The sequence below is a fragment of the Mesocricetus auratus genome, unplaced genomic scaffold (assembly GCF_017639785.1).
Source record: "Mesocricetus auratus isolate SY011 unplaced genomic scaffold, BCM_Maur_2.0 Super-Scaffold_100691, whole genome shotgun sequence".
Taxonomy (NCBI): Eukaryota; Metazoa; Chordata; class Mammalia; order Rodentia; family Cricetidae; genus Mesocricetus; species Mesocricetus auratus.
The window spans coordinates 5,026,503-5,039,414 of record NW_024429267.1 but is presented as its reverse complement, the minus strand read 5'-3'; the positions used below and the strand labels follow the sequence as shown (position 1 = coordinate 5,039,414).

The 12,912-nt window shown below is 42.5% G+C and overlaps 2 protein-coding genes across 3 annotated transcripts in view; one reads left to right on the top strand and one right to left on the bottom strand.

Annotated features, from left to right (window-relative positions):
* The window catches only part of Hacd3 (3-hydroxyacyl-CoA dehydratase 3), a 34,441-nt gene extending 26,937 nt beyond the window's left edge, over nucleotides 1-7,504 (top strand). The window contains exons 8-11 of the mRNA XM_005075547.4: nucleotides 521-633; nucleotides 2,174-2,280; nucleotides 2,803-2,934; nucleotides 5,942-7,504. Of these exons, the coding sequence (XP_005075604.1) occupies nucleotides 521-633; nucleotides 2,174-2,280; nucleotides 2,803-2,934; nucleotides 5,942-6,018 (429 nt within the window). The 3' untranslated portion in view covers nucleotides 6,019-7,504. The remainder of the gene's footprint in view (nucleotides 1-520; nucleotides 634-2,173; nucleotides 2,281-2,802; nucleotides 2,935-5,941) is intronic.
* A 365-nt stretch (nucleotides 7,505-7,869) lies between these two features.
* The window catches only part of Ints14 (integrator complex subunit 14), a 29,494-nt gene continuing 24,451 nt past the window's right edge, over nucleotides 7,870-12,912 (bottom strand). For both annotated transcript variants that reach the window (XM_005075548.4, XM_013117410.3), the window contains 2 exons: nucleotides 10,634-10,699; nucleotides 7,870-8,741 (listed from right to left, as the gene is read on the bottom strand). In XM_005075548.4, the coding sequence (XP_005075605.1) occupies nucleotides 8,490-8,741; nucleotides 10,634-10,699 (318 nt within the window). In that variant the 3' untranslated portion in view covers nucleotides 7,870-8,489. The remainder of the gene's footprint in view (nucleotides 8,742-10,633; nucleotides 10,700-12,912) is intronic.

Genomic DNA, 12,912 nt, shown 5'->3' with positions numbered 1-12,912 from the left:
TATATAGATGATGTATTTATATACACAGAAAAGTACTTACTTATCTACAAAGACTGGTTTGGATAATTTTTCTAATACTCTGACCATGAAATGGCTCAGTGGGTAAAAGCTCTAAGCCTTACAAATCGTGTGGTAAGAGAAAACTGATTCCTACAAGCATACTCATTTCCACCCACATTCACACACAAAATAAAACAAAAACAAAAAAAAGACTTTAAAAGCGTTGATGGTGCATACCTTTAATACCAGCACTAGGGAGGCAGAGGCAGGCGGAGCTCTGTGAGTTCCAGGCCAGCCTACTCCACAGAGTGAGTTCCAGGACAACCTCCAAAACAATACAGAGAAACCTGTCTTGAAGAACAAAACAACAAACAAACAAACAAAAAAACCAAACAAATAAAAAGGGCCCATTTGTAGGAACATGCATGCATATGCTGTGGATTTGCAGATAGATATATAGGTATATGCACACACAGATACACACGATATTTAAACTTTCTCTTTTGGCTCTTTTTAATAGTTTCTTGGAAGAAATTTTATTCTGTTTATCATCTTCGGCACCATGGAAGAAATGCAAAACAAAGCTGTGGTTTTCTTTGTGTTTTATTCATGGAGCGCAATTGAAATTTTCAGGTGGGTAGAGATGCTTGCCCCTCTCCGGAGTGGTTGTTGCTGCTTTGGCTGGAAGTTTCATTTGGTTTGGGACTATGATTATACATGTAAGAACTCTAGCTATATCAGCAAGCTCTGCACTGATTACAGGCTGTAGGGAACAAAGAGAACCACAGAATAAAAGACTCATCTGACTACAACTTCAATGTCTCACTGCTGTGTTGGAAAGACCCATGGCCCATTCACGAGGGAAATACTTGAAAGGATAGAGGGGCACAAGGTTGAAGCCACAATCCAGGTGGATGGGTTAGTTAAGAGAGCCTTCCTGAGGCGTGGTGAGCTCTTACTCATGAGTTCTCAAATCTTGAGCTTAGCTCAGCTATTTTTTTTTCACTCTGAATTGTCAGTAAAAAAATACCCTTTTTGAAAAATTGATTCAATGCCCAATATAGTGGCACACACTTGTAATTCCCGAACTCAAAGGCTGAGGCAGGATTTCCACAAATTTAAGGTCAGCCAGACCTATAGACTGAGATAACAAAAAACAAATCAAAACAAAACAAAAGTCTATCCAGGGGCTGGAGAGATAGCTCAGAGGTTAAAAAAAATCTATCCAGGCCGGGCATTGGTGGTGCACGCCTTTAATCCCAGCACCCGGGAGGCACAGGCAGACGGATCTCTGTGAGTTGGAGGCCAGCCTGGTCTACTGAGCGAGTTCCAGGACAGCCTCCAAAACGATACAGAGAAACCCTGTCTCGAAAAAAAAAAAATCTATCCAGTTGTGTGTTCCTTTTTAACCACACCATCCAGTGTCTTCTTTCCCCATTGAGTCATAGGCAGCCAGGCTTTTACAGATTGCTTCCTCAGCACTAGGTTTGTGTAATGAGTTTGACAGAGCTCATGGGGCAGTGGGAAGGTAATTGAACCATGCCTTACCTGTGCCTGAGTCGGTACCCTCAGGCATGCTGGATGCAAAGGGTTGAAACAGATTCAAGATCCTTGGTTCTAAACATTTTCTATTTAGGAAAGAATGAATTTCTTGTGATGTTTCTTTGAAAAAAAATTGTTTTTCAGGCAGGGTCTTATTACATAGATCAGGCTATCCTTGAACTCATCGATCTGCTTGCTGCTACTCTTCTGAGCTGGGACTAAAGGCAGGAGCTATCATGACTAATATGATGTTTCTTTAAGATTGGACATTTCTGATTCTAGATTAGAAGTTTTTGTATAATTTTTTAGAACCATTCATGTATCCAGAGGCAGAGTTTGGCACTGGGAACATAAATGAGAACTAGGAATAAAGCCAATTAGGTTCTAAGCATCCAGCATGTAGCTGAACAAAGAGGGTTCCTTGAGAGTACAGAGACTGCTAGTAGAGCTCACATCCTATGTGGAGTTGGAATGGAGTCTGATGGGAGTTTGTGAATAGCTAACCTAGGACTGTAATTCTGTTCTAAAGCCACACACTGCAGGAAGCCACCTCTTTGGGATTTGTGGATGCTTGTGTAGGGTGACTTCAGAACCTGCAGCGGCTCTCATCACTGAGCGCTATTCTCCATAGGTACCCCTTCTACATGCTTTCCTGCATTGACATGGACTGGAAGGTGCTCACATGGCTCCGTTACACAATGTGGATTCCCTTATACCCGCTGGGATGCTTGTCAGAAGGTATTTTTAGAAACTTTAGGTCTCATAGTGTAGCCCCCAGGGGTGCCCAAGGGGTTAAAAGCCTGGTTTTCTGCTTCTTCCAGCCCTGGCCTACTCAGGGTGATGTTAAGACTGTGCAGGGATTTCTTTCTGATGACCTCTTTCCACACTTTTCAAACTGTTCCAGAGACATAAGGTTTGGAAGGAAGTGCTCATGTGTTGCATGCTCTTTATTTACATGCTATTCTGAGTACCCCAACGTGAGATCTTACTAGTAACTTCATTTTATCCTGACAACCCCCTAGTAAGTGGATCTGGCAGGGTCCCCCCTCCCCCACACTATAGGTGAGGAAACAAGCCCAGTGCTAGGGCTGTTCTCATCAGTTTCTGTTGATGGCTTTGAGGCAATGTGAGAGAGGTCCAGGGAGGAGGAAGCCAGGGAGGAGGAAGCCTGTTCTGAAGCCTCAGACTGGAATTGCGGCCCGAGCTGCTGGATGATGTTACTTCATGCACCTGTTGTTCTCACTGTCTGTCTGTTTTCAGCTGTGGCAGTGATCCAGTCCATTCCACTATTCAACGAATCAGGAAGGTTCAGTTTCACTTTGCCATCTCCGGTGACGATGCAAGTCAGATTTTCCGTCTTCCTTCAGGTTTATCTTGTAATGCTGTTCTTAGGTAAGTATTGACTATGTATACACATCTGTCATGTTTTACACAGGATAGTTAAGCAGTTCGGTTTTTAGCATCCTTGTTACAATTCTACTGAAAGAGTGGTGGGGTAAGGTTTTCTTTGTGAAAACAAACTGGGCAGGAGAGGATGCTTCATGTGGAGATCTTTTCTCTCAAGTCTACAGTAGCTGAACTATGACTGCTCTTGGGCACTGGGGGAATCTGTCCTAGATATGAATAGTGGGGAAATAGCACAGGTTTTGTCTTGATGGGTGGTCAAGGAGCTCTTCTAGAACAGCAGGAGACCATACCTATGTTGCCTATATTTTGACTTGCTTGGGGGCTGAGGCAGGGTTGCTTAAGCACAGGAATTTGAGACCAGTCTCAATAAAATATTGAATAGAATCCCATCACATTTACTTGAGTAACACATTAATTCCTCATCCACAAAGAGGTGGAACTATAAGCTGGGCAGTAGTGGTGCACACCTTTAATGCTAGCCCTTGGAAGCAGAGGTAGGAGGATCTGAGTTTGAGGCTGTGAGTGAATTCCAGTACAGCCAGGGATACACAGAGGAATCCTGTCTCTTAGAGGGGGAAGAAACAAACAAATAAACGAGGTAGAAATATAGTTGGTGGCAAAGGAGGGAGGTATAGTGGTGGTCTCTGAGGATGTTGGAAAGCTTCCTACTAATCATAACCACCTACTTAGTAATAAAACACAAATTCTATACAAAGTTTAGGGGGCTTGAGGGATGGCTCAGAGGTTAACAGCACTGGCTGCTCTACCGAGGTTCTGAGTTCAATTCCCAGCAACCACATGGTGGCTCACAACCATCTATAGTGGCATCTGATGCCCTTTTCTTGAATAAAGGTGCATATGCAGATAGGGCACTGATAAAATAAATAAATCTTAAAAAGAAACAAATATTAAAAAGAACACTTTAATTATTTGAAAGCCATTATAACTTAAAGGATTCCTTTTATTTTTTTATTTTTTTTTATTTTTTTTGGTTTTTTCGAGACAGGGTTTCTCTGTGGCTTTGGAGGCTGTCCTGGAACTCGCTTGGTAGTCCAGCCTGGTCTCGAACTCACAGAGATCCGCCTGCCTCTGCCTCCCGAGTGCTGGGATTAAAGGCGTGCGCCACCAACGCCCGGCAAAGGATTCCTTTTAAATGTCTGTTTAGATTATGTGTGTACATGCTGTCTTAGTTAGGGTTTCTATTGCTGTGAAAGGCCACAATTACAACAACTCTTACAAAGACACATTTAATAGGGGTGGCTTGTTTAGTTTTAGAGGTTCAGTCCTTTATCATCATGACAGGTAGCATGGCAGCGTATAGGCAGATGTGGTGTTGGAGTAGCTGAGAGGCCAACTTCTTGCAGGCAACAGGAAGTCAACTGGAAGTCACACTGAGGGAAGCTTGAGCAAAAGAGACCTCAAAGCCCACTTCCACAGTGTCACACTTCCTCCATCAAGGCCACACCCTGTCCAACAAAGCCACACCTCCTAGTAGTGCTACTCCCTATGAAATTAGAGGTATTAACTACATTTAAACCACCACACCTGCTATACTTAAATAAGTATAGCGGTCTACACTACTGGTAACAACAGGTTCTGTCTCTGGCAGTGTATTAGTTCTCTTGGTGTGTAACAGATTATCAAGACTTAGCATCTGAAAAGCAAGTATTTTATCAGTTTCTGAGAACTAGGAAGTGGCCAAGGAGGTGCTTTTGGTTTCAGGTCTCATAGACTTTAGTCTCAGAGGCCTGCTGGGGCTGTAGCTTCCATAGATTAGACCTTTCTCATAGGCCAGAACATTACTTCTGAGCTTATTCTTATGGCTGCTCCTGACATGTCTTTCCAGAGTGAGAGGAGGTGATTAGAGAGACAACCAGAAGCCACAGCACCTTCTGTAACCTAACAGCAGAAATGCATGCCATTATCCACATATGAAATACCTGGAGGAGGGGGATTGTAAGGATCACCTTAGAAGCTGCCACCCTGAATGGCAAGATGAACAGAACAAATACTGAGAAGTTAGAAAGCCTATGGATCGCTGTCACTTAGTGTGGGAGATCCATATCCCTTAGGATGCTCCTGAGATCTATTAAAAAAGTTGGAGTCCTGTGTAGTGACTCACATTTGTAATCACAGCAGCAGGGAGACTGAGACAGCAGGACTGCCTCAAATTCAAGCCTAGTTTGGGCAATAGAGTGAGACCCTTCTCCAAGATAAGGTAGAAATATTTTAACACACACGGACCCTATTGCTTAATTTGCAAGATATGTGTATATTCTTCTTCAACAAAGTAAATCCTAAATTCACAATTTCAGGTCTTAACCAGGTAGTGTATGTTCATAAATCAAGGAATTTTTATATACCATTCTTACACAGTAAGTTTGCAAAGTGCCTTTATCTCCATTGTACACATGAGGAAACTGAAGAGGCTAAGCTGCAGAATTAACTCACTGGTCAAGTAGAACTGAAACTTAACTCTGAAATCTTGTCTCCTCACTTCCTGCGTTGTACTTCTAGACTGCTGCTTCCTAAACATGTTCTTTAATAGCCTTGCAGTTTTTTGATTTGGGCATTTCATTAAATGCATAAGGGGAAAAACAGGCAAAAACAAACAAACAAACAAACAAAACCCTTGAACTTAATCATTTATGTAGGGGTAAACTATTGACGAGCATATCAATATTAAAATGCCTCAAAAAGTGATAGGCAGTCAGCTGAACAGATTATAGGTATGAAATAAAGTATGATAAAAAGCCCAGAAGTTGTCCACTATACAGGATTTATCCTTGTCTAACCCTGAATGCAGAGCATAAGGAATGACGCTGTAACAGGTGCCTGAGGAAAGGTTGGGACACTCAGTGCAGCACTGCTGTTGGGTTCTTAAGATGCATCTGAGCAATAATTGAGTGCCGGGAGGCATGGGAAACAAAACTGTGGGCACCTCCACTTCTAGCTAAATGACATTTCTAATCAGTGGTTTCTTTTTTTGCAGGGTTATATATTAATTTTCGTCACCTTTATAAACAGCGCAGGCGGCGGTATGGACAAAAAAAGAAAAAGCTCCACTAAAGAGAAATTTGGTAGCTTCGTGCCGGTTTGAGCTCAATCTATGGTTCTTACTGTTTTACCTTCTTGTACTGATGTAAACATTATTATTATTTTTTTAAGTAAGGCTATCTCCTTTCCCCAGTAACAGTCCTGAATTTGCTATATTCTATCTTAGTGTTGTACTTGCATGACATGATTTCTGATCTCTGACAACAGTTCATCCCCGTGTATTTAATGACAGTGACATGGGCCCCACCCTCTCTTGTCAGCCTGCTCTTCCCTACAGGTACTGTCCATCTTTACAGTTAGGATTTGGTCTTTCTGCTACTGCTTTTGAAAAACAAAAAGACAAGACTACATTTTCCATTGTAGATTGTCAAAGATGACCCAGGCAGGACCTAATATATATTATACCCAGGGTTATTTGTGTAGCGGGTAGAACTGACTTTTTGAAAATCAGGTAAACTTGGTCATTGATTAAACATTTTTGAGTCAGAGTAGGGCTGGAGAACACTTTGTATTTGATGTCTTTTGGCCTAAAGACATTCATTATGACAGCACTTATCAACATGGGCATCAAAGAGGAGAGTGATTTAAACAAAGAATCAGAACCTGGGAACACCATGAATACTTCAACCCTAGCTAAATCAGAACTGTTTGCAACACTGGAGAAAGAGGGAGCATTACTTGCAAAACCCTGACATTTTAAGTTCCAAATGTGAATGAATGACTGCAGTGTTAGAAAAGGACATAGATTTGGGAGCTAGACAGGAACCAGCTGTTATAATGGAGCTTGTGGTAAACACAAACACTTTAGTAAGCCAGTCACACATACAAGCTGTATTGGTCTGGTCTGTGTACACACACTTGGTCTACAACTCTTAGACTAGCTCAGTCCATTTACTTGTGTATTTTTCTGAATGACTGGTGAGACTACATTTTTGAACCTCAAACTCCTGCGTTTTTTTGTTTTTGTTTTTTTAAACCTGTGTGCAGTAGGAACTTGAGTTAGGAAATCACCTGGATTCCTGCAGGAAACCCCCCAAAAGGGGAACTGAACAAAATCTAGACCTTAGGGTTGGCCATTGTATAAGACACTGTCAGCCTCTCTACATTACATGTAATCGAGTGATGAGATAACACTAGTAACAAGAGCTTAAGGGTGGCAGCGTCTAGATCCGCCACTCCCACGTTCTTGGGGAAGGAGGCTTGTGTTGTCTCAATAAGCACAAAGTGGACTGACATTAAACTGGCTGGTTTGACACACCTCATCTCATCCAAGAGTACTTTCCAGGTCTGCAGCTTCTGTCAACGTTTGTTGGTATTGCCTTCTGGCGTTCCTTCCACTGACTGTAGGAGTGACCCGGCAGGTCAACTTTGCAGTCAACTGTGCCGCATCCTTGTGCAAAATCCCATGTTCTAGTTGCTGTTAGCATCCCCTTTGTTGCTATCTGAGAAAGTGAAAGATTGTGTATTTCTATTAAAACATTTACAGTCAAAATCCTAATAATTTGTGCTTAAAGATTATTTAATGGTTTTCAAATGAATAAAGTCTTTGTGTAGGCAAAGTACTGCATAGTACTTCAGCATGCTAAACCATAAGTGGTGACTCTGGTTGAAGCCTGAGGTATAGTACTGAAGGCAGTCACAAAGCAGCTGGGTGAGCACGGCAGAGACAGCCTTTGGAAGCCTGACTCTTCTATCAGTGCTCTCTCAGAACCATTGGCTAGAACCTGGCTGAAGTGTAAATCCTGATTGTTGACAGAAACTAGGAAGTTAATTTGGAACCCAAGAAATGTCAGGACTTGGGAATCTTGACATTTTGGATGCTGAATTATACTCAAGGGATAAAATAGAACAAAACAACATGTGTTTCTAAATGAAATCATTTTATAGAAAATCATTTAATTTTCATTTAAAAACATGAACAGGAGTGATTTTACACAGGTATAGTTACCGTCTAAAAATTTGTACCTCGAGATACAGCAGAGCACCTGGGCATTGCCACTGTATTTTAACAAGTTCTAAGAAAAAAATTTGAAACTCAGTGGCATCAGGTTTGTACTTAGGCAAGTTATAGATGTCTGGATTGCTCATCCTAAGCACAGTAGTTTAAGAATGTCCTTAATTTATAACTGACGTAAACCTGTAAAAAAGCTGCTTTCTGGATGCGGGAAGACCCTTGCTGGGCAGCTTCCTGAGGATGGCAGTGGAGCTCTGTCCTTATCTGTCCAAGCTTCTCAGGAACTGTGCTCAGCATGGAACAAAAGCTGTTTCTGGACATAATGACTGAGCCCCATACAGCTAATGTTAAAGTCCCAGACAACCACCCTTCGGATCTTTCTCAGACTGCAGTATAGACATTCAAATTGGCAATGTTGTTTCTGAGACAGCTCAAGGTCCTTAGGTGGCTATTCACGAGTGGGAAAGGTTTTAACCCTAAACCATTTTCAGTCAAAATGAATCGAGAGGGAAAGCTCCAGAGGTCAGTGTCACATTCGTTCAGTGCTGCTCCCTGAGAAGTCTGTATGCAGCGGTGTGATGTTGTGGTCATATGCAGCATACTCAGAGGTACCAGTGCTGGCCAGCTTGAGCTGCTGGGCAGCATGGGTGAGCTGGAATGCGGCATCTGGGTGGGCTGTGTCAGGCAGCAGGGTGCACTCCCTCTCAAGCATATCTGCCACTCCTTTAAGCAGGTCCAGGAAACCAAAGGCTAAGGCAGCTTTTCGTAACCTGTTCAGCTCCTGAAACAGATGGACAGTTTTCTTCACACAGTTTCCAAGTACTCTGCTTTTTGACCCTCAACTTAGGAAGCACTTCTTTACACAAGAACCAGGAACAAGAGTGTAATGTGTAACTGACAGGTGGTGTCCACAGTGGGTTCAGCAGCTAGAGTAGTCAGCAAGCTGATCACAGGTAATGCACACTTATGCCAAACAGAGAAAGCACCTTGCATACAGCATTCATGCCGACTCTGTGGACTAGTTTCAGTCGGTTAATCAGGCATGGAAAAGGCTTGTTCCAAGTCTTGGCCTTGACGCCTGGTACCTCTCTGATGTAGACTTGGAGTATGAGTGACAGCAAACACATTTGCAAGGGACAGACCAGAGAAATACAAAACACCCCATTAACCACTAGGGCATGTTGTGGGCAAGTTGGATAGCTGCTCTGGTCTCTGAGGCCTTGTTTATACAGGGAGGAGACCGTCCTTTCTCATCTACTTGAGGAACTGAAGCAGCCAGTTGCCAGGGACCCTTTCTATTCCTCAGATGGTACTGATTATACTGTATCTGGGAAGATGAATGATTATCTCAATATGCAAGCATGCCTTCTTGAACAGAACACCAGTCAGCATGCATACAAACTGTAGAGATGGGCTGCAGCTGAGCAGAGAGGTCAAGGGCCTATGTGAATTACAGCTTTTGGGGGTCTGGCCGGCTGAGAAGCTTTCTGGTTGAACTCTGACTAAAACTGTATTTTGTCCAATGTCCCCAGATTGCTAGTAAGTAGGTGTAAAGACAATAGTGATACAGGCAGTAAGATGATACCCAGACAAGGTAGGTTTGTTCTCCAGAAGAGATGTTCATCTGATGCTTGTAGCCTCACTTTATTTTTAGTTTTTTGAGACAGGGTTTCTCTGTGTAATAGCCCTGGCTGTTCTAGAACTCACTTTGTAGACTATGCTAGTCTTGAACTCACAGAGATCCGCCTGCCTCTGCCTCCTGAGTGCTGGGATTAAAGGCGTGCACCACCAAGCCTGGCTTTATTTACATTTTTTAATGTGTATAGGTGTTTTGGCTACATGCCTGATGCACTCAGAGGGTGTCAGATTCTCTGGAACCAGAGTTACAGATAGATGTAATGAGCCACTGGGAGTTGAACCTAGGTCCTCTAGAATAGAAAGTGCTGTTTAACTTCTGAACCATCTTGCCAGCCCTTATATACTATATTTTAAGATTAACAGGCTAGGGCCCATCTCACACTATATTAATCTAATTCAGCCAAGCTCCAAAAGGACAAGGGGAATATGAGTAAGTCTGGCCAGATCTCTGTGAGTTATAGGCCAGCCTCATCTACATAGCAAGCTATCTAGAGACCCTATGAGTCTAAATGTCGCCACTCTACCCCACTCCTTGTCACTTCAGTCCCTCCTGCAGCGTGATTCTGGATTAGGTAGGGATGATTACAAAGCACATCCATTTTCTAACATTAACTGTGTTGGTTGGTCATTCCTTGGAGGTGTCTGTTGAGCAGTAAGGATGTTCTGGGAAAGTCCCTAAGAAGCACATACAGTGCTTGCCTGGGTTAGCCCTAATATCCACAAAGCAGTGGTAAGGACATGATCCACAGGTCCCTTCAGGCTGCTTGCCTGAGCCACTCACAGCAGCCTTCTACTGTGCAGGACTGGGTCAGTAAGTACTTCAGCTGGACTGTGAGGGAGGAACAGACCAGCCACTTCTGATTTCAGCAATGGGAAAACTGAAATTGCGTGGTGCACATTCATAATTCTACCCCCATACCGTAACTACCATGAATCACATTCATACTTCTACCCCCGCAATGTAACTACCATGAATCCCTGATGAGGGAACATCCCACGGTACTCCTTTTTCTACTATAGTTTTGACAGTCTCACCTTATAGAATGTCTGTGTTTTTTCAGGGAGCTTCCTTGCATTTCTTAAGATCTTCTGTACATCTGTCTATGAGGCATAAAAATAATTCAACATTAGAATTCTGTGGCTTTGAAGAAAAAAATCACCCCAGTAGCTTTAAGTGTTTAGAGACATGGAAATAAGAATGACTTAGTGTCAACATGAATATTCCTTCTGAGATGATGTTTGCTCAACAATGGCAAAAACACTTTCCTCCTTTAAACGGCTTGATGGTATTAAATCAGTTCTTATAGAAATAGACCCAGCATGCACACATCTGTGATTAGACCATTGGTGGTAAAAAATAACTGCTGTTGAAATAACTGAATGAGTGCAAAAAAATGAAGTTGAACTCTTAGCTCACATTAAAAAAAAGATCAGTTCAAGATGGGGCTGGAGAGATGGCTCAGTGGTTAAGCACACAGGGGCTTTTGTCTGGAACTAGGTGATGCTAATGATCATCTAACAATATAAACACTTCTGAACGTGTACATTTTTAAATAGCTGAAATTAAATTTAATGTGTACTTTACTAAAACAAGAAAACAAGTGAACCAACAAACAAAAATCTAGGGCTAAAACAGAGCAATTCAGTCAAAGTTCTGAGCCTCCTGACCAGGAAGTGCTTGCTGGGTCAGGGATAGAAAAGGAAGGGACACAGAGAAGAGGCCACGGCCCCCTTACTCAAGGCAGGATTTGCTTCTTCAGTCTCTAGGGAAAGGTCTCAAGGAGCCAATGCAGTCAACAGAAGCACACTGTCAGCCTGAATGCCTCTTCTCAGTGTACTGAGGTTAGAGTAACTTTTACAAGTAAAAAAGGTGCCCAAAGGAAAAGGGGTTTCCCAAGTGACTGTTACAAATAGAAATAAGTGACTGTGTCAGTGGGAGGAGAAAGGTCCTGAGTGCCTTGCCTGAATGCAGCATTCCTAGATAGTCAATATAACTCCTTATGGAACTGATTTGTGAATTATAATGTAATATGGCTGGAGCCCCCTGGGAGGGCACAACTATTAAGAGAACCGAGGGACCTGGCCTTTCTCTGGTCTGTTTTGCCTCTTGGCCACAAGATAAGCAATTTTGCTTCTCCATCAATTTCTGCTATGATGTACATGCTTGTGCATGTGCGCGCGCACACACACACACACACACACACACACACACACACACACACACACACACACACACACACACACACACACAAACAACAAAATGTGAAAAAAACACCTATTAGTACTAAGGATATTTTTGTAGGTTTACAATAGTAAGTGACTAGAAATAATGCATAAGTGAAACAATAGGTAAATAAAGGAGAGCAAATTCACTGGATGAAGTATAGTTACTGATAAAGAATGTAACAGAGCTGGGGGCGTTTAATCCCAGCACTCGGGAGGCAGAGGCAGAGGCAGAGGCAGGAGGATCTCTGTGAGTTCGAGGCCAGCCTGGTCTATAGAGTGAGTTCCAGGACAGCCTCCAAAACAATACAGAGAAACTCTGTCTCGGAAAAAAGAAAAAAAAAAAAAAGAACGTAACAGTTATATGGCTTTCTGCTTGAATAAAACTAATACAATACCTTCACTGCTTCTTAAAAATCCAACTAGAATGACAGTTAGGAGGTTAGAAGTAAAAAAAATCAAGGCAAAATGAACTGGAGGAGGACAATAGCAGAGCTGGGGTTCAAACGCTGATCTGGCACTGGAGAAAGGAAGCAGGGGAATGCCAAAATATAAGCTGTTCAGCTCTGCAGTGCTTCATCTATGTCAGTCCTAAAGAGTGTTAAATATGAGCTAGAAAGATGGCTCAGTGGGTAAACTGCCTGTCATACAAGCATGAGGACCCAAGTTCAGATCCCCAGCAGTCAAGTGAAAAGATGAATGTGGAGCCAGGCATCTGTAACCCTAGTACCGGAGAAGTGATGATAGGAGGACCCTGGGACTCAGAGGTCAGTTAGCTTAGCCAATCACTGGGTTCTAGGTTCAGTGAGAGTTGCTGTCTGGAAAATAAAAGGCAGGGTAGGTCTACCGCACTCCAGTAGAAGGTTACATATCCAAAAGTATATTTGATAGATTACACACACACACACACACACACACACACACACACACACACACACACACACACCAGTGGATAGGGAAAGGGTGTTAATCTGCAAAGGGTTTGGGAAGAAGGGTAAAAAATGACCAAGACACATTGTATGAAATTCTCAAAGAACTAATAAAAAAATGAGAAAAAAGAAAAATCTTTAAAAAAGGTAGAGAACAATAAA